Source organism: Rhinopithecus roxellana, chromosome 21, assembly GCF_007565055.1.
Source record: "Rhinopithecus roxellana isolate Shanxi Qingling chromosome 21, ASM756505v1, whole genome shotgun sequence".
In the NCBI taxonomy this organism is placed as follows: domain Eukaryota; kingdom Metazoa; phylum Chordata; class Mammalia; order Primates; family Cercopithecidae; genus Rhinopithecus; species Rhinopithecus roxellana.
The window spans coordinates 5,407,958-5,432,182 of NC_044569.1; the positions used below are offsets into that span (position 1 = coordinate 5,407,958).

Genomic DNA, 24,225 nt, shown 5'->3' on the forward strand with positions numbered 1-24,225 from the left:
ATGCAAACAGGATGGAACTAATGCCTATAAAGTCCTAGCCTTGGGGTGGTGACAGGGTGAGAGACGTGGCTGGAATTCCAACCAGCTGTGAGGGCCCAACCCCGGTCAGCCTGGCCAGTTTCTGCAGGCGCTGCCACACAGCAGTTTTACTCCACCTGTCAGCTTTTTATTTAAATAAACTTTAATAATGTTTGAACCTCTTTTTGAAAGTGTGTTTGCGTATCTGGCAAAGCAAAATTTTAATCAAGAGCAAAAAAATATATATTTTTTTACATCAGATGAGTAATGTGCTGACATAACAATGTCTAGAAAAAGGAACATCTCACACACAAGTGTGAATATCCAATCACCACGCTTTGGAACTGCAAACGGATCAAGAGCAAACATTTTTTAAATGCTCACCGCAGTAGAGTAGTAAAAATACTAATATTGTTCTATTTAAGCTCAGAAACAGTTTCTAAGAATGCCAGTGTTGGAAGGACTTTAAGAGCTCATTTAATTTCCTCTATTAACCCCACAGGATCGTACACGTACACTCTAAAAATAATGCTCTGGGGAAAGCAATCTCAGTCTTAACAAGCTGGGAAAGGTAATGACAGCCTTAAAAAGTAATCTTTTCTACTATTTGAGAAAACCTAGTTGAGGATATGCCTTTGGATGTTCACTTTGAAGCTTTTAATCAGATCCCACTTCCCACTTTTCATATTCCTCTGGTTCTGCTCAAGGAGAACAGCTAATCCATTACACACACACACACACACACACACATTTATTCTTAACATATAATTCACCTTTTTTCTACTCTGTTGACAACTTTCCTCCTTGATCCAATTTAATAAAATTAAAACAAGAAAAAGGCAAAGTTTTTCATTGCCCTATCATAAAAAGATAGACTATAAGCAGTACCCTAGCTAGAGCAGAGGAGGGATGCTTAGAGCTCTTCTTCATATACATACAACGGATCTATTTAAGGGTGATTTATTACGGGTGATCTGCCTGAGACATCCATCACCTACTTATTACCAGGGCTAAGTACATCTTATTGGGCAAATAGTTTAGTTTTTCCTTTCTTGCTTACACATCCAGCATGTGTTCTTCCCCAAACTGTGGGTCATGGTAAGTTTTAGCCTAGTGCTTCTTATAAACCCTATAGGTTAGTTATAAAAGAAAGGGCGCTGTGATGGTAAATTTTAGGTGTCAACTTGACTGAATGAAAGAATACTTAGAGAACTGGTAAAGCACTGTTTAGGTATGTATTTAGGTGAGTGTGTTTCCAGAGGATACTAGTGTGTGAGTCTGAGTGGACTAAGTGCTGCCCTCAGTTTAGGTGGACACCATCCATTTGGCTGGGGCTCTGGACAGAATAAAAACAGAGGAAGGAAAATTGGCCTCTCTCTCTCCTGGTGCTGGGATAGACTTTCCTTCTCCTACCCTTGGTCTTTGGACTTGGACTGAGCTGCGCTGTTGGAATACCAGGGTCTCCAGCTTGCAGACAGTCTGTCATGGGACTTCTCAGCCTCCATAATGACATGAGCCAATTCCCCTAATAAACTCCCTCTCATATATCTTGAACTCCTGGCCTCAAGTGATCCTCCTGTCTGAGCCTCCCAAGTAGCTGGGATTACAGGCATGAGCCTGCACCTGGCCCCTTTCACATACCTGTATATCTATATATCCCACTGGCTCTCTCTGGACAACCCTGACTAATACAGATATCCATTACCTAACATATACTGAGCTCTCACTTTCTGCCAGATGCTGTGCTATTTTACATAAGGTCTCACTGAATCTTCACAACCACCTATGTAACACATGGTGACTCACCTTATAAATAAATAATAAATAAAACAAATGATCAGATGTGAGTGTCACCTCTTTTCTGAGCCTTTCTCCCTTTCTGGAAGAGGTCCTAACATGTTTCAGAATGGACAGAAGAGAAAGGGGGGTGGAAAGCAAGTCACATGGGAATGGACTGAACTAGTTCAGTAACATTTATTTCCATTTGCAAGGAATCTGTATGAAAATCTGTTTCTTAAATGGTTCACACTGCTGACATTTTAAAAGAATAGATTTAATTTTACCTAAGTTGCTTCTTTCCTAAATGACTTTCAGCACTCATCTAAAGGATGGTAATAAATCTTTTAAAACAATAGCGTGGACAATGTTGAAAATTTAGGTTTCTCTTCCAATAAATATCAAATGCATGCCAAGCCAATCAAACAATGCCAATAAATATCAAAGCAGTAGTACTCACCTCCTTTGCACTCTTAATTTTGGTCAGAAATGTATGGAGCTCCATTGTTTCTGCAAACAGTGCACGACATACTGCCTGATAATGATTTGGTGCATCTGATTCAGTAGGGAGATGAGCAGCACACAACTACAGAAGGGGAAAATAAAAATGGTGCTTCGTTAATATTTGGGTTTTCTTTTTGTACCTAAAAACAGACACGAGCAGAGCGCAGTGGTTCATGCCTGTAATCCCAGCACTTTAGGAGGCCAAAGCAGATGGATCATGAGGTCAAGAGTTTGAGACTAGCCTGACCAACATGCTGAAACCCTGTCTCTACTAAAAATATAAAAATTAGCTGGGCGTGGTGGCACATGCCTGTAATCCTAGCCACTCAGGAAGCTGAGGCAGGAGAATCGCTTGAACCTGGGAGGCGGAGGTTGCAGTGAGCAGAGATCACGCCACTGCACTCCAGCATGGGTGACAGAGTGAGACTCCATCTCAGAAAAAAAACAAAAAACAAAAAAACAGACACAGCCCCCACATCTGTATTTTCATATTAGATAGCCAGGCAATTCCCATCATCCAGGGCTTCATGTACCACAAGACCATCGTAAAGTCTACACAATTACATGGGAAAAAGTGGTCCACTAACTAACAGACCCAACAGCACAGATGAGTTTACTAGAATTAGCTTTTATTTGAAAATGATAGGACATATGTAAAAGTTTTGTTTGGGAACAGAAAGGGAACCACCATTTACTGTGTACTGATGATGGCTCCAGTTTTTAAACAGTTACCATTTATTAAGCAATTATCATGCCAGCTACAGTATTTGACATGTCATATATCCAACACAATACCATTTACTCTTCAATGTAATGCTGAATTATCATTTTATGGAAAAAGAAACTGAGGCTAAGAGGAGTCACATGACTTGTCTGTCCATCGTCACACGGTTACCATGAGGGAGAAGAATTCAAACACAGGCAGTCCCTACTGGGTTCTGAAGCCAGGCTCATTCCAACACATGTTCAATTTTGTAACATAGTTAAAAAAAAGAACGTCAACAAAACGTGGACCTCAGGGAAGCTGCCTCATCAGTAGATGGGGAGTGGAGGAAAGAGGGCAGAGGGCAACGTAAGGCCACGGGTGCTGCCTACAGCCCTAATGTCCTTTACCGTACACACTTCATAATAATCCCCATACAACGACTTGTGGGTAAAAGGTGCAACTTAATATCATGCAAAGCAATTTAGAAAAATCAAACACCATTTAGTGTATCAGACTGGAAAGACATCCTATTAAGAGTCCCATACACAGGAATAATTTTATCTTTCTATAAAATAATTTGTATCCACGTACAATCATTACATTTTAAAGTACTTCATTTGCACTAACAAGCTATAAGTTCTCTTAATTTCTTACTACAGTCAGTAAACTGGATACTAATACAATAACTAAAAATATACATCTTATTTTTAATAATTTCTATTAATTAAAGAATAAATGACATCTTTGTAGTTTGTAATATGCTTAATAATGTGGCTTTTTGTTTTCATGTATAGTAAGCATCTTATACAATCTAATAGTTGGATCACTATCTTTCATAAAATACGTTCTCAAGAAAATATCTCTAGTATGAATAGGAAACCTTCTTCACAGTATCAAAAACAGCTAAAAACTGATTTATCCAGAAGCATGAAAAGCAGAAATCTCACAAGTTTATTGCTCACAGAGCCACTAATAAACAGTATAGCTTTTGCTCAATTAGTTTTGTATTTAGAAAACATCTTGCAATACAGAATTGCCATTCAAGGTAATGAAATACAACTACTAAGGCTTTACCTTATGTAACTTACCCTAATCTTATATTCCAGTTACATAATGAAATGGCATAAAGCCACTGGGTTTCAAAGTTTTCAAACGCTATCCACAGTAAGAAATAAATTTATATATATTTACATATTATACACAAATGCATGCATATGTGCATGCTATACATACAAAAGCTTCACAAAACAAAACTTGCACATTCACTATTGGGATTTCACAACCCATTCACTGATTGTAAAACGCAACTTTAAAAACACTGGTGTAAAGGTAATAGCTAGGTCTAAAAAATGCTTTTTAAAATGCATATGACAATCCTACACATAGAAAATCTAAAGTGATATTACTAGAGTTAGTAAGCAATTTCAGCAGTTGCAGAATACATGATTAACAAACAAAATCAGTTGTATTTCTACACACGGCCAGAGAACAAGATGAGGTCAAGAAAATCATTCCATTTACAGTTGCATCAATTGGAAGGAATTTTGCTAAGGAATTTGCTAAGAAAATTTTGCTAAGGAATTTTGCTAAGGAGGTGTAAGACTTATACACTGAAGAGTACAAAATATTGTAAAAGAAGTTAAAGAACACCTAAATAAACAGAAAGACATCTTGTATTCATACGTTGGGAGACAATGTGGTGAAGGCAACAACATTACCCAAAGTGATCAACAGATTGAATGCAATCCCTAACAAAATCCCAACAGCCTTTCTTTAAGAAATGAAAAGGCTGATCCTAAAATTCATATGGAATTGCAAGGGGTCCCTTACAAAAACCCAATTTAGAGATCAGGAAACTGAGATTTAGACCAGGTAAGTAATTTGCCCAAGGTTAGACAGCTAGTCAATGGCAGAAATGGAACCGAAACCAGGTAGTCTGACTTTGGAGCCCGAGTTCTTTTCCATTCTACCCTAAAATAAATGTAATTATCTTTATATTAAAGAGAATAATGTTCTTAAAGTACTTAAAGCATAGAGCATGGTATACAGTAAGCATGCAACAAAATCATTTTTGTAGTTACAAAAAAGGGACATCAGGGGTTAGGGGGACAAAATTAGATTATATGACCTTGGACAAGTTATTTAACATTGCTGGGTTTCCATTTATCTCTAAAAAGAGAGGACTGGCCGGGCGCGGTGGCTCAAGCCTGTAATCCCAGCACTTTGGGAGGCCGAGACAGGTGGATCACGAGGTCAGGAGATCGAGACCATCCTGGTCTACACGGTGAAACCCCGTCTCTACTAAAAAATACAAAAAACGAGCCGGGCGAGGTGGCGGCGCCTGTAGTCCCAGCTACCGGGAGGCTGAGGCAGGAGAATGGCGTAAACCCGGGAGGTGGAGCTTGCAGTGAGCCGAGATTGCGCCACTGCACTCCAGCCTGGGCGACAGAGCGAGACTCCGTCTCAAAAAAAAAAAAAAAAAAAAAGAGAGGACTGGTTTATGTAACCTGTTATATAAATCTGTCTCTCCTCTTTGCTCTACGTATGGACTTCTAAATTACACTGAAATGCTGAGGTTTTTGGAGGCTCAGTCTTGGATCTTTGGGGATCCTCTGCTTACTGTAGCTGCCCTTGTCTAGTCTAATGGCTTTAAATGCCACCTGTAGGCTGATAACTCCTCAATTCCTATTCCAGGCCAGCCCTTTATGCTAAAAACGTATGGCCATGTACTTAGCATTTCCACTCAGAAGTCACAAAGACAGCTCAAACAACTCTAAAAGTCATCCTTTTTTGCCCCCATTAATATAGGGTCTTGCTATGTTGCCCAAGTTGGTCTTGAACTCTTGGGCTCGGGCAATACTCCTGCCTCAGCCTCCTGAGTAGCTGGGATTACAGGTGTGCGGCACCATGCCCAGCTGACAGTCATCCTTGATTATTCTTTATTCCCATACCACTCATATCCAATCCATCAGTAAGTCTTGTTGTTTCTACCTTCAAAATATACCACCTGACAGCTCTCTACTTTTCTCCATCTCCTCCACCATCATCACAGTCACAGCCACCATTTTCTTTCATTAGAGGACTCCTAACTTCCTCTCTCACACATCTACACGGTTCTTCTCCACTTGACAGGCAAAATCTTTTATAAATGTAATTTGGATTATGTTCATCCCCTGCTTAAAAGCATTCAATCATTGATTCAAACAATACTCACCAAGTGCGGACTACGTACCAGGCACTGTGGCAGAAAGAAGACACAGCATTTGATATGGTTTGGCTGTGTCCCCACCCAAATCTATCTTGAATTCCCACGTGTTGTAGGAGGGACCTGGTAGGAGGTAACTGAATCATGGGGGCAGGTCTTCCCCGTGCTGTTCTCCCCACAGTGAATAAGTCTCATGAGATCTGATGGTTTCACAAGGGGGAGTTTCCCCGCACAAGCTCTTTTTTGGCCTGCTGCCATCCATGTAAGATGTGACTTGCTCCTCCTTGACTTCCGCCATGATTATGAGGCCTCCTTAGCCACGTGGAACTGTGAGTCCATTAAACCTATATTTTCTTCCCGTTTTCAGGTTATGTCTTTATCAGCAGTGTGAAAAAGGACTAATACAGTATTGAGCAAGTCAATGTCCTGTTCCTCTCAAAACTAGTAATGGGTGTCTCAGACCCTTAAACATACACATACACACACACGTTGGGAATAACAGCTACTATTAAGAAAAATAGGCCAGATGTGGTGGCTCACGCCTGCAATCTCAGCACTTTGGGAGGCTGAAGTGAGTGGATCACCTGAGGTCAGGAGTTTGAGGCCAGCCTGGCCAACATAGTGAAACCCCGTGTCTACCAAAAATACAAAAATTAGCTGGACGTGGTGGCGGGTGCCTGTAATCCCAGCTACTCGGGAGGCTGAGGCAGGAGAATTGCTTGAACCTGGGAGGTGGAGGCTACAGTGAGCCGAGATCACGCCATCACGTTACTGCACTGAGAGAGAGAGAGAGAGAGAGAGAGAGAGAGAGAGAGGAAAGAGAAGAGAGAAAAGAAAGAAAGAAAAAGAAAGAGAGAGAGAGAGAGAGAGAGAAAGCAGGTGAGAGGTAGAAAATGAGGCCAGTGGTGGGGAGGGGCGATAATCTGGAAAGACTGGTCAGTAGGTGGCACCAGAGCAGAGAGCTCAAGGAAGATTGGAGTGAGCCAAGCACAGACCTAAGGAAAGAATATCCCAGGCACGGGAGGGCCAGTGACTCCCACTGAACTTAAATCCCAAACTCTTCTGTGTTCCTCAAGTCCTTCATCATCTATAGTTCACACCTGCCTCTCAAATCCCATTTGTGGCTCTTCTTTCCACTTTGTTTTGGTAATCCTAGACTTGTTTCTTTAAAACACACCAATCTTTTTGCTGATTCTTCACCCTCCAGGTGTTGATTTCAATGTCACCTGCTTAGAATGTCTTCCCCGTTTGTCCTTTCTAGATGCACTACTCACCTCTAATTTCTCTGTTACTTTTTTTTTGAAATGGGGTTTCACTCTTGTTGCCCAGGCTGGAGTGAAGTGGCGTGATCTTGGCTCACTGCAACCTCCACTTCCCAGGTTCAAGCGATTCTCCTGCCTCAGCCTCCCAAGTAGCTGGGATTACAGGCTCACACCACTATGCCCGACTATTTTTTGTATTTTTAGTAGAGACAGAGTTTCACCATGTTGGCCAGGCTGGCCTCAAACTCCTGACCTCAGGTGATCTGTCCACCTCGGCCTCAAAAAGTGCTGGGATTACAAGTGTGAACCACTGCACCTGGCCTCTCTGTTACTTTTTAATCACTGCATTCTGCATTTTCTTCTTAGCAATTATTAGGATTTAAAGTACAGTAGTTCCTCCTAATGTACAGTTTCACTCTCCATGGCTTCATTTACCTGTGGTCAACTGCGTCCGAAAATATTAAATGGAAAATTCCAGAAACAAATAAATCCTAAGCTTTAAATTATATGCTGTTCTGAGTTGCATGCTGAAATCTCACACTGTCCTGCACTGTCCTGCCCGGGATGTGCATCACCCCTTTATGCAGCATATTTGCTTTTAGCCTCAAGCGATCTACCTGCCTTGGCCTCCCAAAGTGCTGGGATTATAGGCATGAGCCACTGAGCCTAGTCTGCATCCAGGCATTCGTTATTCAGTTTATCTCCATTGTGATTTCTTCTTTGACTCTTCGGGCATTTAAAAGCAGTTTCTTAATTTCCAAGTATATGTGGAAATAATAAAATCTTTTTATTATTCATATCTGGCTTAATTCCACTATGGTAACAGAACATTTCCTATGTAATTTTAACCCTTTGAAATTTGTTAAGACTTGCTTTAAGGCCTAGAATATGGAGAAATTTTTATTTATTTATTTATTTTTTATTTTTTTATTTTTTTTTTGAGACGGAGTCTTGCTCTGCCGCCCAGGCTGGAGTGCAGTGGCCGGCTCTCAGCTCACTGCAAGCTCCGCCTCCCGGGTTCACGCCATTCTCCTGTCTCAGCCTCCCGAGTAGCTGGGACTACAGGCGCCCGCCTCGTCGCCCGGCTAGTTTTTTGTATTTTTTAGTAGAGACGGGGTTTCATCAGTATTAGCCAGGATGGTCTCGATCTCCTGACCTCATGATCCGCCCGTCTCGGCCTCCCAAAGTGCTGGGATTACAGGCTTGAGCCACCGCGCCCGGCGAGAAATTTTTAATTGTTCCATTTATACCTGAAAAAAATGTGTAAACTGCAGTGTCTGGTGGCATGTCCTATTAATGTTAAGTCAGGTTTGTTATTCTCATTGTCTAAACATTCTATATTTGTACTGATACGAAGAGAGGTATGTAAAACCTCCCACTATGGTTGTAAATTTGTCTACTTTCCCTTTGAGTTTTGATTTATTTGTTTGAATGTTGTTCAATGCTACCGTTATAGGCTATGTTATTAGGTGCACATAAATTTATGAATGCTATTTCTCCTTAGTGAATTGAACTTTTTATAAGTAAGCATCCTTTTTTATCTCTAGTAATGCTTTCTGCTTTTAGGTCCATTTTATATTAAAATAGTAACTGTGATACTTTTCTTTTGGTTAGAATGTTGTATTCGTCCACTCTTTTACTCAAGCTTTCTATGTCCTATTTATAGTGTCTACTCTGTAAACAACATATGACTGGATTTTGTATTTTTAATGCAGTATAAAAATCTGTGTCTTTTAAAAATTAGAGTATTAGTTAGGCTAGTACAATCCTCAGAAATACAGTGTGAACCGTGTATGTAGTTTTAAATTTTCTAGTAGCCACATCAAAAAAAGTAAAAAGAAACAAGTGAAATTAACTTTGATTATAGATTTTAGTTAATCCAATAATATATATTATTGTAATACTTCAAATTATAGCCAATACAAAAATTATTAATGAGGCTTTCTTTTTTTTTTTTTTTCAAGACGGAGTCTTACTCTGTTGCCCAGGCTGGAGTGCACTGGCGTGATCGTGGCTCACTGCAACCTCTGCCTCCCAAGTTCAAGTGATTCTCCTGCCCCAGCCTCCCAAGTAGCTGCAATTACAGGCGTGCACCACCATGCCTGGCTAAGGTTTTTGTCTTTTTAGTATAGACGGGGTTTCACCATGGTGGTCAGGTCTCTAACTCCTGATCTCAAATGATCTGCCCACCTCAGCCTCCCAAAGTGCTGGGATTATAGGCATGAGCCACCGCACCCGGTCAACGAGGCATTTTACATCCTTTTTTCGGTACCAAGCGTTTGGAATCCAGCATAAATTTTGTACTCTCAGTCCGTGTCAATTCAGACGAAACACATTTCAAGTGACTAACAGTCACATGTGGCTAGTAACTACTGTATTGAACAGTATACATTTAGAATATTCACATTTAATGTAATTACCAATATATTTCGGTGTCCAATTACCATCTTCTACTTGTTTTCCCTGTTCTATATTCCTTTTCAATTCTTTCCATCTCTTCTTTTGGATTACCAGTAATTTTATTAGCTTCACCTGCCCACTTCCCTATTGGCCTGACATTTACAAATTCTTTTATTTATTTTTAGTGGCTTTCCTAATAAAGGTTAGCACTAATAAATTAGTGCTTTAACCTCTTCCCAGTCAATGCCGAGGTCTTAGAACACTAACTCCACTTACTCCCACACAATTTTGTGCTACTGTTACATATTTTAATTCTAAATATATTCTACATCATGTAAGACATTATTATTATTTTTTGCTGTTAATATTCATTTAGATTTGTTTTCATGTTTCTTTTTTTTTTTTTTTTTTGAGATGGAGTCTTGCTCTATCGCCCAGGCTGGAGCGCAGGGGCACAATCTTGGCTCACTGCAACCTCTGCCTCCCAGGTTCAAGCCATTCTCCTGCCTCAGCCTCCCAAGTAGCTGGGCTTTCAGGCATGCGCCACCACGCCCAGCTAATTTTTTGTATTTTTAGTAGAGATGGGGTTTCACTATGTTGGCCAGGCTGGTCGTGAACTCCTGACTTCAAGTGATCCACCTGCCTCGGCCTCCCAAAGTTCTGGGATTACAGGTGTGAGCCACCATGTCCGGCCCATGTTTAATTTTCTTTGCTCTTCAAATCTTCTGCATCTCCTAATTTCTACCAGACATGGACTGCCTTCTGCCTGATGTATACTCTTTAGCATTGCCTTTAGTCAAGGTCTGCTGGTGACAAATTTTCTGTGTTTGTCAGAGAAGATATTTTGCCTTTTTTTTTTTTTTTTTTTAGAAACAAAACAGAACAAAACAAAACAAAAAAAGATCTCACTGTAACACCCAGGCTTGAGTGCCACAGCACCATTACTGCCCACTGCAGCCTCAACCTCCTGGGCTCAAGTGATCCATCCTGGCTGATATTTTACCTTTATTGTTGAGACATTATACTGGATAAATAATTCTAGATTTAATGTTAGAACTCTGAAGCTAGCATTCCACTCTAACATTACTCTTCCCCTGACTGACTCTGTGAAATGGGCATTGGAATGCCTGCCCAATCTACCTCACAGTGTTATCATAACGCTCCAGTAATAGAAGGGGGATATAAAGGCACTTTTCAACTACAATGTACCATACTAAAACATAACAAATTAATAGATTAGTTGGAATAAAAGACTATCCTGGACAAAAGTTACACATTAAAGAGGATCTTGCTTGCTAAGAATTGAAAACAAATTGTTTCAAGTTCTTAAACATCGCATTATTTGTATCAATCAAACTTAGTTTCACATTTCTACTTCAAACAAGGAGAGTTACAATTCTTCAGACAATTCTTGTCTTCTCTTCCAATAAAGTAAACAACGAGTCAATTTATGAATTGAGGTTTTCAACCTGCTAACCAAACCACAAACTCATATCTGCACTATATGATGAGGAATCATGGGTTTTATAGTATTTTAAAATGTCCATTTACTTGTAAAATGTTTTAGTAATTATTTTTCTTCTCATTCAGCTACATGGAACATTCAGAACAGTTACAGATGTGGAGAATTTTATGGGTCAGTTTTGATTAGCATGGAAACCAAGAAACAACAGGTAAGGTTGTGATATTCTCCAATAAAATTTCTAATAGAATCGGTAATCTTCAGTTTTCTTTCAATCTATAAAACCTTTAAAATTTTTTTTTTTTTTTTTTTTTTTTTTTTTTGAGACAGAGCCTCGCTCTGTCACCCAGGCTGGAGTGCAGTGGTGCGCTCTCGGCTTAATGCAACCTCCACCTCCCAGCTTCAACAGATTCTCATGCCTCAGCCTCCTGACTAGCTGGGACTACAGGTACATGCCACCACACCTGATTAATTTTGTACTTTTTTTTTAGTAGAGACAACATGGGTTTCCCCATGTTGGCCAGCTGGTCTTGAACTCCTGGCCTCAAGTGATCTACCTGCCTCGGCCTCCCAAAATGCTGGGATTACAGGTGTGAACTACCATGCCAAGCCAATAACCTGTCTTTGTAAGTACCCTTTTAACTATTCATTTTTCATATAACGATAGCAATAAGTTAGGGAACCACAGTAGCTCAAATTAAAAAATAAAAGGTGTCCATTCAAACTTCTAAATGTCCAATAATTTTTTATAAGTTAAGATATTTAATGTCATTGAATAAGAATTTTAAAATTGCAATTACTCTCTGAACCTCATCTTCCAAACCTGTAGTTTAAGACAGCAATCTGGCTATGACATATTACATTACTGGTGCCAAGGCTGATTTTACGGATCTAGTTGGTTAGGTGGGTGTTCCTTTCCTCTTTCACCACTTCTTATGCATACTTCCGCCAACACACACACCACCAAAATACTGTTAGCTCACTTTCAGATGTATGAGTGGTTTTGCTTCTTTTTTTTTTTGAGACGGACTTTCGCTCTGTAGCCCAAACTGGAGTGCAGTGGCCGGATCTCAGCTCACTGCAAGCTCCGCCTTTCGGGTTCACGCCATTCTCCTGCCTCAGCCTCCCGAGTAGCTGGGACTACAGGCGCCCGCCACCTCGCCCAGCTAGTTTTTTGTATTTTTTAGTAGAGACGGGGTTTCACCGGGTTAGCCAGGATGGTCTCGATCTCCTGACCTCGTGATCCGCCCGTCTCGGCCTCCCAAAGTGCTGGGATTACAGGCTTGAGCCACCGTGCCCGGCCGGTTTTGTTTCTTAATGTAAAACATTTTACTCTTCATGTTTTCAATCACTATTTATCAATGGTCTTCCACAGAACAAGCAGGTCATTTGTGGTCTGCAGAAAGTTTAACTGGCCTTTAAGTGTGTTTACATGTTTTTAAAAAATAAACCTTAACGTCTAGAAAACATAAAATAAATAAAACACATCAAATTTCTATTTGTTTGTGTATTATATGTATGTAATTTATGTGTTAGCCTGTTGATTTAAAATGAGAAGCACTACACATCTTAAAAGAACAAAATAATATATCTGAATTTCATAAGAATAATAACTTGTATGGTTCTTTCCAGAGTCTTTGAGAGTTGTACCATCGAAGGAGGCCTAAGGAACAGGGGCACTCAGCACACTTGAAAACTACCATTGTCACAGTGCCTCTATAGTCCTGTCTCTGAAACACTTTATGAAAAGCTGGAAAATAAGAGATTGACACTGCTTATAAAACCTAGTAAATATCATATATAAGTTTATATATCATATATAAGTGTAAAACCTAGCAAATATCATATATAAGTAACTGAAAACAGAACGCTTTTATGGCTAATTTGACAAATATGTTTGATGTTAATCTCTGCACATTTGGCATGGTAGAAATGATGACCTTCAAGTACACAGCAAAATTTAAAAGAGAGAAATTAAGTACAACCAACCAAACTTGCTTCATTACATATAAATACCACTAGGTAAGTCAAGAAAACCTAAAACAATCAGTTGTTATACTTGAGATGCAAAATCTTCATGGAAGTAAGTGGATCACAGTTGTTATTTACTCTAGAAAAAAGGCAATACAGAGGTCAACTGAAGACATAATGCCCAGTCATGCGGACACGTGATATGTAATGATAAGGGGCATATAATATCTAAAGGCGGTTTCTTGAGTTATGATTCAATCACAAATGTCCATGTTCAGGCTGCTGACAAGTCTGGGAACTATTATTAAATGCTGAATCACTCTTCTTTCTTTATTATTTTTAAATAAATACAGATATGTGTCAACCATTCAAGTTTTAAAAAATAACGGTCTGGACACAGTGGCTCATTTCTGTAATCCCAATACTCTGGGAGGCCACAGCAGGAGGATCACTTGAGCCCAGGGTTTCAAAACCAACCTGAGCAACACAGCAAGACCCCATCTCTGCAAAAAATTTAAAAATGAGCCAAGTGTAGTGGCATACACCTGTAGTCCCAGCTACTCACGAGGCAGAGGCTGCAGTGAGCCATCATCACATCACTGCACTCTAGCCTGGGCGACAGAGTGAGACCATCTCTCCAGGGGGACAAAAAAAGAAGAAATAGTAACTCCTGAAAAAAAACAAGCACTGCATAAAATGCTGCCTTACCTTCATGACATCTCTATACGACCGAATAGCTGAGATTTTCCTCTTTTCATCCTCTTCATCTTCCGGGCCTTCTTCTGCAGCCTCATAGCCCTCGTCATTGCTGCCGTCAGCTTCCACCGTGTTGGCCATGCGGTCGATGAGCTGCTCTAGCGGAGGGCTTAGTTCCCTTTCTTCATTTTCCTTCAAACCATAGTCCAGTGCTTTATAAATGATAATTCCCAAAGATTCAATGACCTGGGAACATTTAAAAAAGTGGTTAGTGGAGATGACTGAAGAGCTTTCTAGGACTAACTGTGAGGCATAAAATGTTTAGTATGATTTTTTTTCCCTCAAACCAACATACAACACATACACAAACCCTTTTCATATTCTCTTAGATTTATACTTTGTGTTAAAAATCTGTATTTGCCATTCATATATAAAATATTAACCGAGTTGATTTTCCACATGTCCAAAAGGTATTTGAGAACAGATATAGTTATCAAAAAATATATCCTCTCAGAACTCTTATGCCAATGTTTATCTATTTAGAGATTCACAGACATCCCAAGTATCTGAAAGACTGACAACTCAGTTATGGGTAGCAATTAACTTAAGCCTGAACAACAACAAAAATCTATTATATCCATATACACACACTTCCCCAGTTCCATTCAATCACTGAAAACACATCTCTCTCAGACGATGCAAACAAATGAGAGACCTTTTGCAAATCCTGAATTTTCAAGGTAGCTCACAGATATTCCTCCCTACCACCCACCTCCATCAATATTACTACCGGGCAAATGGATCTCATGTATCAACAGTAGATACACCACTGTTGCATACCACCTTGACAACTGCTCCAGACTTTGGCCAATGCAGGCAATCCCACTTTATTTCTCAATACTGCCTTTCTGCTATTAAACAAAAAAATCACATATAAAACCTTTTAATTTTCTCTCTCTCTCTCTCTCACTCTTGCTCTCTCTCTAAAGAACACTGGCAGCCAGCACGGTGGCTCACGCCTGTAATCCCAGCACTTTGGGAGGCTGAGGCGGGTGGATCACTTGAGGTCAGAAGCTTGAGATCAGCCTGGCCAACATGGCCCATCCCTACTAAAAATACAAAAATTAGCGTGATGGCGTGTGCCGGTAATCCCAGTTTCTTGGAAGGCTGAGGCAGGAGAATCGCTTGAACCTTGGGAAGCGGAGGTTGCAGTGAGCCAACACTGCACCACTGCACTTCAGCCTGGGTGACCGAGCAAAACTCTATAACAACAACAACAACAACAACAACAACAACAACAACAACAACAGGCAATGAAGCCAAAGAATTAAAATTAAATCCTGACTTTTACCACTAGCCAGCTGCCTCAGGGCAAATCATTTTAGTGATGACTTTTCTCATCTGTTAAATGGGGATGTCAATGATACCTACATTTACTAAGATTCTGTTAAGGCTATGCATGGAAGTACCTGGTACAATATCTGGCTTATTACAGGGACTCAATAATGTTCTCACTGCCCTCTCCTTCCTTCAGCCCACTCTTTTCCAATGTTCATCAGTTACTCCCAAAATAAATACATAAAATCGTTGATTTTCATTATTTCATTTATAGCTGGTAATACTTACTACATTTTTTAAAAAGTGCATCACAAATAAAAACTAAAGTCAGAAGTTTCTAACAAGTTAAACATAAGAGAATCAATGACTGTAGCCCTTAAAAGCACTCACTCATTCAAAATTCTCTACAAAAATTCAAAAATTCTCTACAAAATCTGAAATCTACTTTACCAATGAAATAATATTTTCTCAATACTAGCATTCAAAATGAGTATCATGCTTAAAAATTCTTAACTTCTAAATGTTTAAACAATACTGTTTAAAAATATTTCTTACTGAAAATATGTAATATTTTCACTGGTTTTTACGGTCTGACCTGGCACTGTAGCCATTCTTTTATTTTCTTTATCATTATTATTTTTCCTTCTTTTGAGACAAGGTCTCACTGTCACCTGGGCTGGAGTGCAGTGGTACAATTACGGCTCACTGCAGCTTCAACCTCCTTGGGCTGAGGTGATCCTCCCACCTCAGACTCCCTAGTAGCTGAGAAAACAGGTACACACCACAAGGCCTGGCTAATTTTTTTTGTTAATTTTTTTAGAGACAGGGTTTCACCATGTTGTCCAAGCTGGTCTCGAACTCCTGGACTTAAGCAATCGGCCTCCCTTGGCCTCTCAAAGTACTAGGATTATAGGAATGAGCCACCATGCACTATTTTCTACTACAAAAATGAATTTAAACAATGGATGTTCTAAGTTCCAAGGCAATTGACTCTTTAGTCATCCCTCCTGGCAGGGTCCCAGGACAACCCCAAATTTGTCCACCAGCCTGTTCAGGAGAAGGCACCATTTCAGTGCTTCCCTGGCACAGGGTACACACTGCTCTCACAGCATGTACCCTTCTCACCACAGGCAGGTGCTGCTTAGGGCAAGGATTTTAACTTTCAAAGATGGCAGAGCCTAACACTGTGGTGTGCATTAGGAAAAAACTTGTTAAACTGAACCTAGAGCAGTCACTTTAACAATCAGAGCGTCCCACTAATGATAGTCTCAGAAACAAAAAAGTTAGATTACATTCCGTATATAATTTTTTAAGGCTGAGAAGGTCTTGTTGCAATTATTCCCAGTGAGAAATCACAATTAACTGAGTTTTACATGATTGGATGACTCTAACCATCTATATAACCCTATCCTTCTTTTTCTGTTTTGCTTTTTTTTGTATGTTTTTGTTGTTGTTGTTGTTGTTGTTGTTTTTTGAGACAGAGTCTCGCTCTGTCGCCAGGCTGGAGTGCAGTGGCGCGATCTCAGCTCACTGCAATCTCCACCTCCTGGGTTCAAGCGATTCCCTTGACTCAGCCTCTTGAGTAGCTGGCAGTACAGGTGTGCACCACCATGCCGGGGCACTTTTTTGTATTTTTGTAGAGACGGGGTTTCACCACATTGGCCAGAATGGTCTGGATCTCCTGACCTCATGATCCACCCGGCCTTGGCCTCCCAGAGTGCTGGCATTACATGCGTGAGCTACTGTGCCCAGCCAACCCTACCCTTCTTCCTAGGGAGGGGGGAAAACCCTCTTATATAACCCTATCCCTCCCTCTAGAGGTGGGGGGAGAAAAATCACAAAACCATTGCAAATATCAAAACCAGCAATGGCTTCCAACCATAGCAAAGACCCAAGAATCACCCAGCAAGCATGCTCTTTTCTCTACTCAGTTACTTTGCCTACAGGAGTGGATCCATTCTTCAAGAATTCATTTTATATCATCTTTCTCTTTAATCCAACACTCTTCTGCCTCTCTAGGGCTCAGCTCCAAATAAAACAATCATTTTCCCACTTTCAAATGTACAGACTTACAGGAATCTATACTTATTTGCCCTTCCTTCCTTTCACAGTGGAGGAGTAGGTTTTCCATTCCAGTGTAAAGGTCAACCCCACTGTCCTAACCCCTCATACCCTCCAGTGCAATCTCACTTCTGTGCTCCCTTTACAAGCAAACCTCCCGAAAGGGCGGCAGCAATGCTCATGGTAGCAATGATGATCTCATGAGGCTGCAGAAGAAGGCCTGGAAGATGAAGATGAAAAGAGAAAAATCTCAGCTATTCGTTTGTATAGAATCATGAAGGTAAGGCAGCAGTTTATGTAGTGCTTGTTTTTCTCAAGAGTTGTTATTTCTTCTTTTTTTTTTCTAGAGAGACAGGATCTCACTCTGTCACCCAGGCTAGAGTGCAATGGTACGATCATGGCTCACTGCAGTCTCTGCCTCCTGAGTAGCTGGGACTACTGGTGTATGCCACCACATCTGGCTAATTTTTAAATTTTTTGCAGAGATGGGGTCTTACTATGTTACTCGGACTAGTTTTGAACCCCTGGGCTCAAGCAATCCTCCTGCCTTGGTCTCCCAAAGTGCTAGGATTACAGACATGAGCCACTATCTGTAATGAGCCCATCTCTCCTTTCTCTCCTTCCATTCACTGTTTAATTCATTTCCATCTAACGTCTTTCCTTCTGAAACCACTGAAACACTAATACTAAAGTCACAATCTCTATGTACCAAGTTTAATCCATCCTCATCCTAAATGACTGCTTAATAGCATCCAACACAACTGACTCACTTCTTCCATTCTAAACACTCTGGATTCTAGATTTTCTCTCAGCAACTACTTCTCAATCTGTCTATAGATCCTTCCTCCTGCAACTCTTTAATTGATGGAGTTCTTCAGAGCTCATGCACTCTACTTGCTTCCACAATCTCTTGCAAAGTGATCTTATACATAGCCAATGCTATAAATGCAATATGTATTCTGATCTTTCCTTAACTTACATTACTAATCTACAGTTCATCTCTGGGATGCAGGCAATATATCATATGGTCTACTGAATACTTCCATGTGAATAAGTAATAAGCACCTCAAACCATAATGTTTGTTTATGGTCTACGTTCTCCACTAAAATGTCAGTTCCAGGAGGCCCTGGATCTTGTCTGTTTTGTTCACAGTGTGTTACACAGTAGTTTGGTTCATAGCAGATACTAAACAAATATCTCATAATTAAATTGATAAGTTGCTTTATAACAGTAATACATCTACTTCTGAGTTCCTTTTTGTACATATAAAATAAAATATTTAGTAGCAATCTTTTCAAAAAGTTATAGAATTTTATTCTTAAAAGTCTGGGTTGTGGCCAGGCGTGGTGGCTCACGCCTGTAATCCCAGCACTTCGGGAGGCCGAGGCGGGCGGATCACGCGGTCAGGAGATTGAGACCATCCTGGCTAACACGGTGAAACCCCGTCTCTACTAAAAATACAAACACAAAATTAGCCAGGCGTTGTGAGGGGCGCCTATAGTCCCAGCTACTTGGGAGGCTGAGGCGGGAGAATGGCGTGAACCCAGGAGGCGCAGCTTGCAGTGAGCAAAGATCACGCCACTGCACTCCAGCCTGGACGACATCTCAGACTCCATTTGAGACTCCATCTCAGAAAAAAAAAAAAAAAAATCTGGGTTGGGAGAGAATAGATGGCTTTATTGATCATCAGCTCTGCAGGAACACCAAATTTAACAACTATCACAAAAAAGGCACCTTCATAAGAACCAGAAATCAGTACCAGGTTTTAACTTCAGATCACTGAAAGATGCACCAAAGAGGGTAGGAAAGACAGTCTTGAATTGCTGACGCCACCCCTCCCCCACCTCCTGGCCTCGGCCATGGGCTGCAGAGAGAGAATCTATGTGCTTGGGAGAAGAAAAGCACAGCAATTATGAGACTTTGCACCGAATTCAGTGTTGTCCTGTCACAGGGGAAAGTAAATCGGGCTGAGGCCAATGCCCACTTACAAAGCGAACATTTAGACCAGCCCTAGCCAGAGAGGAATCGCTCAAACGCCTATCCCAGTAGTGGGAACTTGAATTCTGGCAAGCCTTACCAATGCGAGCTTAAGTGCCCTGGGGCTGGCTCTAAACGAACTTGAAAGGCACTCTAAGCCACAAGGACTGCAACTCCTGGCAAGTCCTGGTGCTGAGCTGGGCTCAGAGCCAGTGGACTTGTGTGGTACGTGACCTACTGAGACACCAGCCAGGACGGCTAAAAGAGTGCTTGCACTACCCCTCTCCCAACGCCAGGCAGCACAGTCCGCAGCTCCGAAAGAGGCCCCTTTTTTCCACTCGAAGAGAGGAGAGGGAAGAATAAAGAGGACTATGTCTTGCATACAGGATACCAGCTTCAGCCACAGTAAGACAGAAACCACCCCTCATATTGTCTTATGCCCAATTTCTGCCTCCAAAGAAAGAAAAAGTGAAAACTAAAAGGCAGAAATGAAATCCACAAGCAGATGGCCCGGCGCCACACCCTGGGCCTGGTAGTTAAAGATCAACCCCTGACCTAATAGGCTATTTGCATTAAAAAAGCACTGTGAAGATCCCTGTCCTATTCTGTTGCCTTCTAACTACCAGTGTATGCAACCCCCAGTCACATACCCCCTGCTTGCTCAATCGATCATGACCCTCTCACACAGACCCCCTTAGAGTTGTGAGCCCTTAAAAAGGACAGGAATTGCTTACTCGGGGAGCTCGGCTCTTGAGACAGGAAGTCTTACCGATGCTCCTGGTGGAATAAACCCCTTCCTTCTTTAATTCGGTTTTGTCTGCGGCTCTTCCTGCTACAAGAACACCAGGCAGAGTCATGAGACCCCCATTCCAGGCCCTAGCTAATGGATTTCTAGGTATACCCTGGGGCAGAAGGGAACCTGCTGCCTTGAACAGGAGGACCCAGTCTTGGCAGGATTCATCACTTGCTGACTAACCAGTCCTTGGGCCCTGAATAATCAGCAGCAATACCCGGGTGGTATGCCACGGGCCGTGGGTGAGACTACAGGATGAGGTGGCTTCAGGTGAGACCCAGCCCCTTCCCAGCTGTGGTGGCTACGGTGAAAGACTTCCTGTGCTGGACTAAAGCAGAGGGAAAAGTCAAAGGGGCTTTGTCTTGCAACTTAGGTACCAGCTTGGCCACCGTGGGGCAGAGCACCAAGTGGGCTCTTGCGGCTCCCAGTAAGAGGACTGGCTCTAGGACAGCATTTCCGGATGTGCCCTGGGCCAGAGGAGAGCCCACTGCCCTGAAGGGTGAGTCCCAGGGCCTGGCAGCATTCACTAAAAATTGGCTGACAAGGCCTTGGGCCCTCAATGAATATAAGCAGTAGCCTGGCAGTACTCCCCATGGGCCTTGGTGGTGGCCATGGGGTGAGGCTCCTCTTCCCGTGGAAGAGGCGAGGGAGGAGTAGGAAGGACTGTGTCCCATGGTTTGAGTGCTAGCTCAGCCACAGTAGAGCAGAATACCAGGCAGAACAGTAGGTAGATTTCTAAAGTTTCTGACTCCAGTCTCTAGTGACCAGACAGCATCTCTAGACCTACCTGGGGTCTGGGGGAAGGACAAAAGCCTGGCTGGCTTTGCTACCGGCTGATTGTAGAGCCACAGTGCCTTGGGGAAACATAGACAGTAGCCAGGTAGTGGTTACAGTGGGCATTGGGCAAAAGAATGAACAAAATCCCCCTGGAACTAATAAGCAATTATACCAAGGTTGCAGGATTCAAGGTTAATATACAAAAGTCAGTCATTTTAATACATACCAGCAATGAACAAGTAGAATTTGAAATTAAAAATATAATACCACTTACATGAGCACCCCCCAAAATAAAATACTGAGGTGTAAATCTAACAAAATACACACAAGATCTGTATAAGGAAAAATACAAAATACTGATCAACAAAATGAAAGAACTAAAGACGGAGAGACATTCCATATTCATGGACAGGAAGACTCATTGTCAAGATGTCAGTTCTTTCCAGCTTGATCTACAGATTCAATGCAATCCAAATTTCAGCAAATTATTTTGCAGATATTAAACTAATTCTAAAGTTTATATAAAAAGGCAAAGGACCCAGAATAGCCCACATAATATTACTCTTAACTGGTGGATCACAGTGATATTTTGGGTATCCTGGAATCAGTATCAGTTCAGACTCAGTGTCCAGCCATCCCTAAAAGGTCTGATTACTTCTTTTTCCCCAATATGCAGTTACACTGGTAAAAAGCCCTACGTCCTTTGGGGAAGGATTAACAAAATATAAATTTTTGGTATCGTACCAGGATCCTTCCTTAAGGGAATTCAACCTCCCTACATTCAATGGGTTCTGGGTCTGGAAATGGCTCAAGTATGGGAACTGACTGAGGGTCATGACTCTCTGTTTTTATTAATCAAGTTTGAGTTTTGTTTACTTAACCTGTAACTTTCCTGCTTATACAAATCAAGTAACAATTTAGTACGTTTCCCATTTTACTTCTAGGAATGCCATGATCAAATAACCAAAGCCACTGGTCTTTGTGAGTTGGACTATTATGACTGCTGCTTTAACTCTGCTGTTCATTATGGTAATCATGTCTGCCTTGCCTTTGGTGACTGAGGGCCACCATTTGGCTCCGGCCGCCCTGGGATCCAATTATTTCCATTGCATTTAGGTTTCCCAATTCAGTGACCAGAGTTCCCACTATAAGGTCTGGCATACGTAGAAGAGTGATCGGAGTACTTCAAGGATGCTGGGGTTCCCCTTACTAATTTATTTTTCACAGTTATGGTGAAAGTGGTTTCTGGACCTTCCCACGGGGGGAACGTAGGTTTTAAACGACAAATCCACTCGTACGTGCCAATCATTTTTCTCATCTTACTACAAAGTTACCTTTGCAACCTAATTTCATCATCACTCATGTATGCTGCTGTCCAGCTACACTGATTTCTTACTCTTTCCTTTATATGCTCTACACTTTCTCGTCTCTAGGCCACTGTTCAGTATCATTCCTATTTTCTGCATAGCCTTTCTCCTGCATTTTCTATGTCCAACTCTACTCATCTTTCCATCCCCTTTCTCTAAAGAATCTCCTCTATGATGCCTTAGTATCCCTGATTCTACCATCACATCACAATCTCTATGAATTAATCAAAACAACTATTTTTTTCTTCAGAATCTTCATGATGTTAATTTGCATGTTTATGTGGTACATTTCACTTGTTACTTTGGATTATGGCTAATTATATACCTATCTTAATTCTCCAACAAGACTAAGCTCCTTGAAGGCAAAATCCTTCTGTAATTCCTCTTTATATCTCCATATTATTTTATAAACAGTAAGGACTCAAAAGTTAATGAATGCATGAGCCAAGATATAAATTCTTTCCTCTCAGATATATATGGTTTAAAGTTAGATATGAAACTTATGAACATAGGAGAAATACCTGTTACTTCCATCTTTGTCATTCCAGCAGATCACTGTAGTGGTGATCCAGCCTGAACAGCTCTGAAACATCCTGGAGGAACTGCTAGCCCAAGGATATCTGGTCTGGTTAAATGTCCCAAATCTACTCACCTTTCCTAACTTAAACCTGAGCCAGAAAGTAGTTCTAAAATTAACCCATACTCTTAGAAATACAGGCATAACATGGCCAGGTGTGGTGGCTCACGTCTGTAATCCCAGCACTTTGGGAGGCCAAGGTGGGTGGATTACGAAGTCAGGAGATCGAGACCATCCTGGCTAACATGGTGAAACCCTGTCTCTACTAAAAAAATACAAAAAAATTAGCTGGGTATGGTGGCGGGCACCTGTAGTCCCAGCTACTTGGGAGGCTGAGGCAGGAGAATGGCGTGAATCTGGGAGGCGGAGCTTGCAGTAAGCTGAGATTGGCCACTGCACTCCTGCCTGGGCAACAGAGCGAGACTCTGTCTCAAAAAAAAAAAAAAAAAAAAAAAAAAGAAACACAGGCAAAAAAAGACTTGGCATTATTACACTGGCATGTGCACCAGCTGACTCGTCACTTTCATTGAGGGAATGTCTAATATTTTGCCAGAGAAGCATATACCTAGTTCTTCAGACACTGTCTTGAACTGGAGACAAGGGGGGACTACCAGAAAAATGACTGAAACATAAGAGTACCTGGACAGGTGACTTTGCATAGATACATACTTATTACATACTATACTAGTCTCGAGGCTGATGGAAAACCGTTGCTCATGTCCTGTCAGAGTAGCACCAGCCCCCCCACCCCCTTGGACATTTCCGGAGCCTCTGACATTCGTTAAAATGAACATGAATTACAGTGTAAAGTTTTAGAGCTAAATGGAACAAGTGGTTTTAAAGCCCAACCAATTGATATGGGGTAGAAGAAAAGAGGGTACTCAATAAAACCACATATTCTAAAATGTAAGGCTACTACAATGTCATATCTACTTGTTTATCCTGTGTGGGGTCAACAGACACACAGGTAGAACTGCTTGTTCTCTAGCTGCCAGGTCCGACCACTGAGGGCAGCCTCACTGTTGAATAGTAGCACACACACTAACACCAATGCTTCGTGCAGAGCACCCACCACCCATCCCATAACCAAGTCTTCCCGTCACCGTGTTATTCCCCTTCATCCAGCCCCTCTTTGTGCTGATTTTGACTTCCTAAAAGTATTGGAGTCCATATTTGTCTCCTTTGCTGGCATGATCAAGTATGATTCTTCTTGGTATTTGCTAGAATGCAACACTTTGCTCTACATGGAGTATGTGCTTTAAGATTTTTCTTTAACATGTGTAAATAGCAATAGATAGCGTGAGTCTTAAATGTCAAATCTGCTGAAATGGAGA

The 24,225-nt window shown here is 41.3% G+C and overlaps 1 protein-coding gene and 1 non-coding gene across 4 annotated transcripts in view; both read right to left on the reverse strand.

Moving 5' to 3' along the window:
- Positions 1–24,225, reverse strand: part of SPIRE1 (spire type actin nucleation factor 1) — a 190,787-nt gene that overhangs the window by 81,267 nt on the left and 85,295 nt on the right. For all 3 annotated transcript variants that reach the window (XM_010375678.2, XM_010375650.2, XM_030925978.1), the window contains 2 exons: positions 14,013–14,246; positions 2,255–2,380 (listed from right to left, as the gene is read on the reverse strand). In XM_010375678.2, coding sequence (XP_010373980.2) covers positions 2,255–2,380; positions 14,013–14,246 — 360 coding nt within the window. The remainder of the gene's footprint in view (positions 1–2,254; positions 2,381–14,012; positions 14,247–24,225) is intronic.
- LOC115895580 lies at positions 273–374 on the reverse strand. The gene has a single exon (XR_004055770.1). It is a non-coding gene; the product is annotated as a small nucleolar RNA U13 (small nucleolar RNA).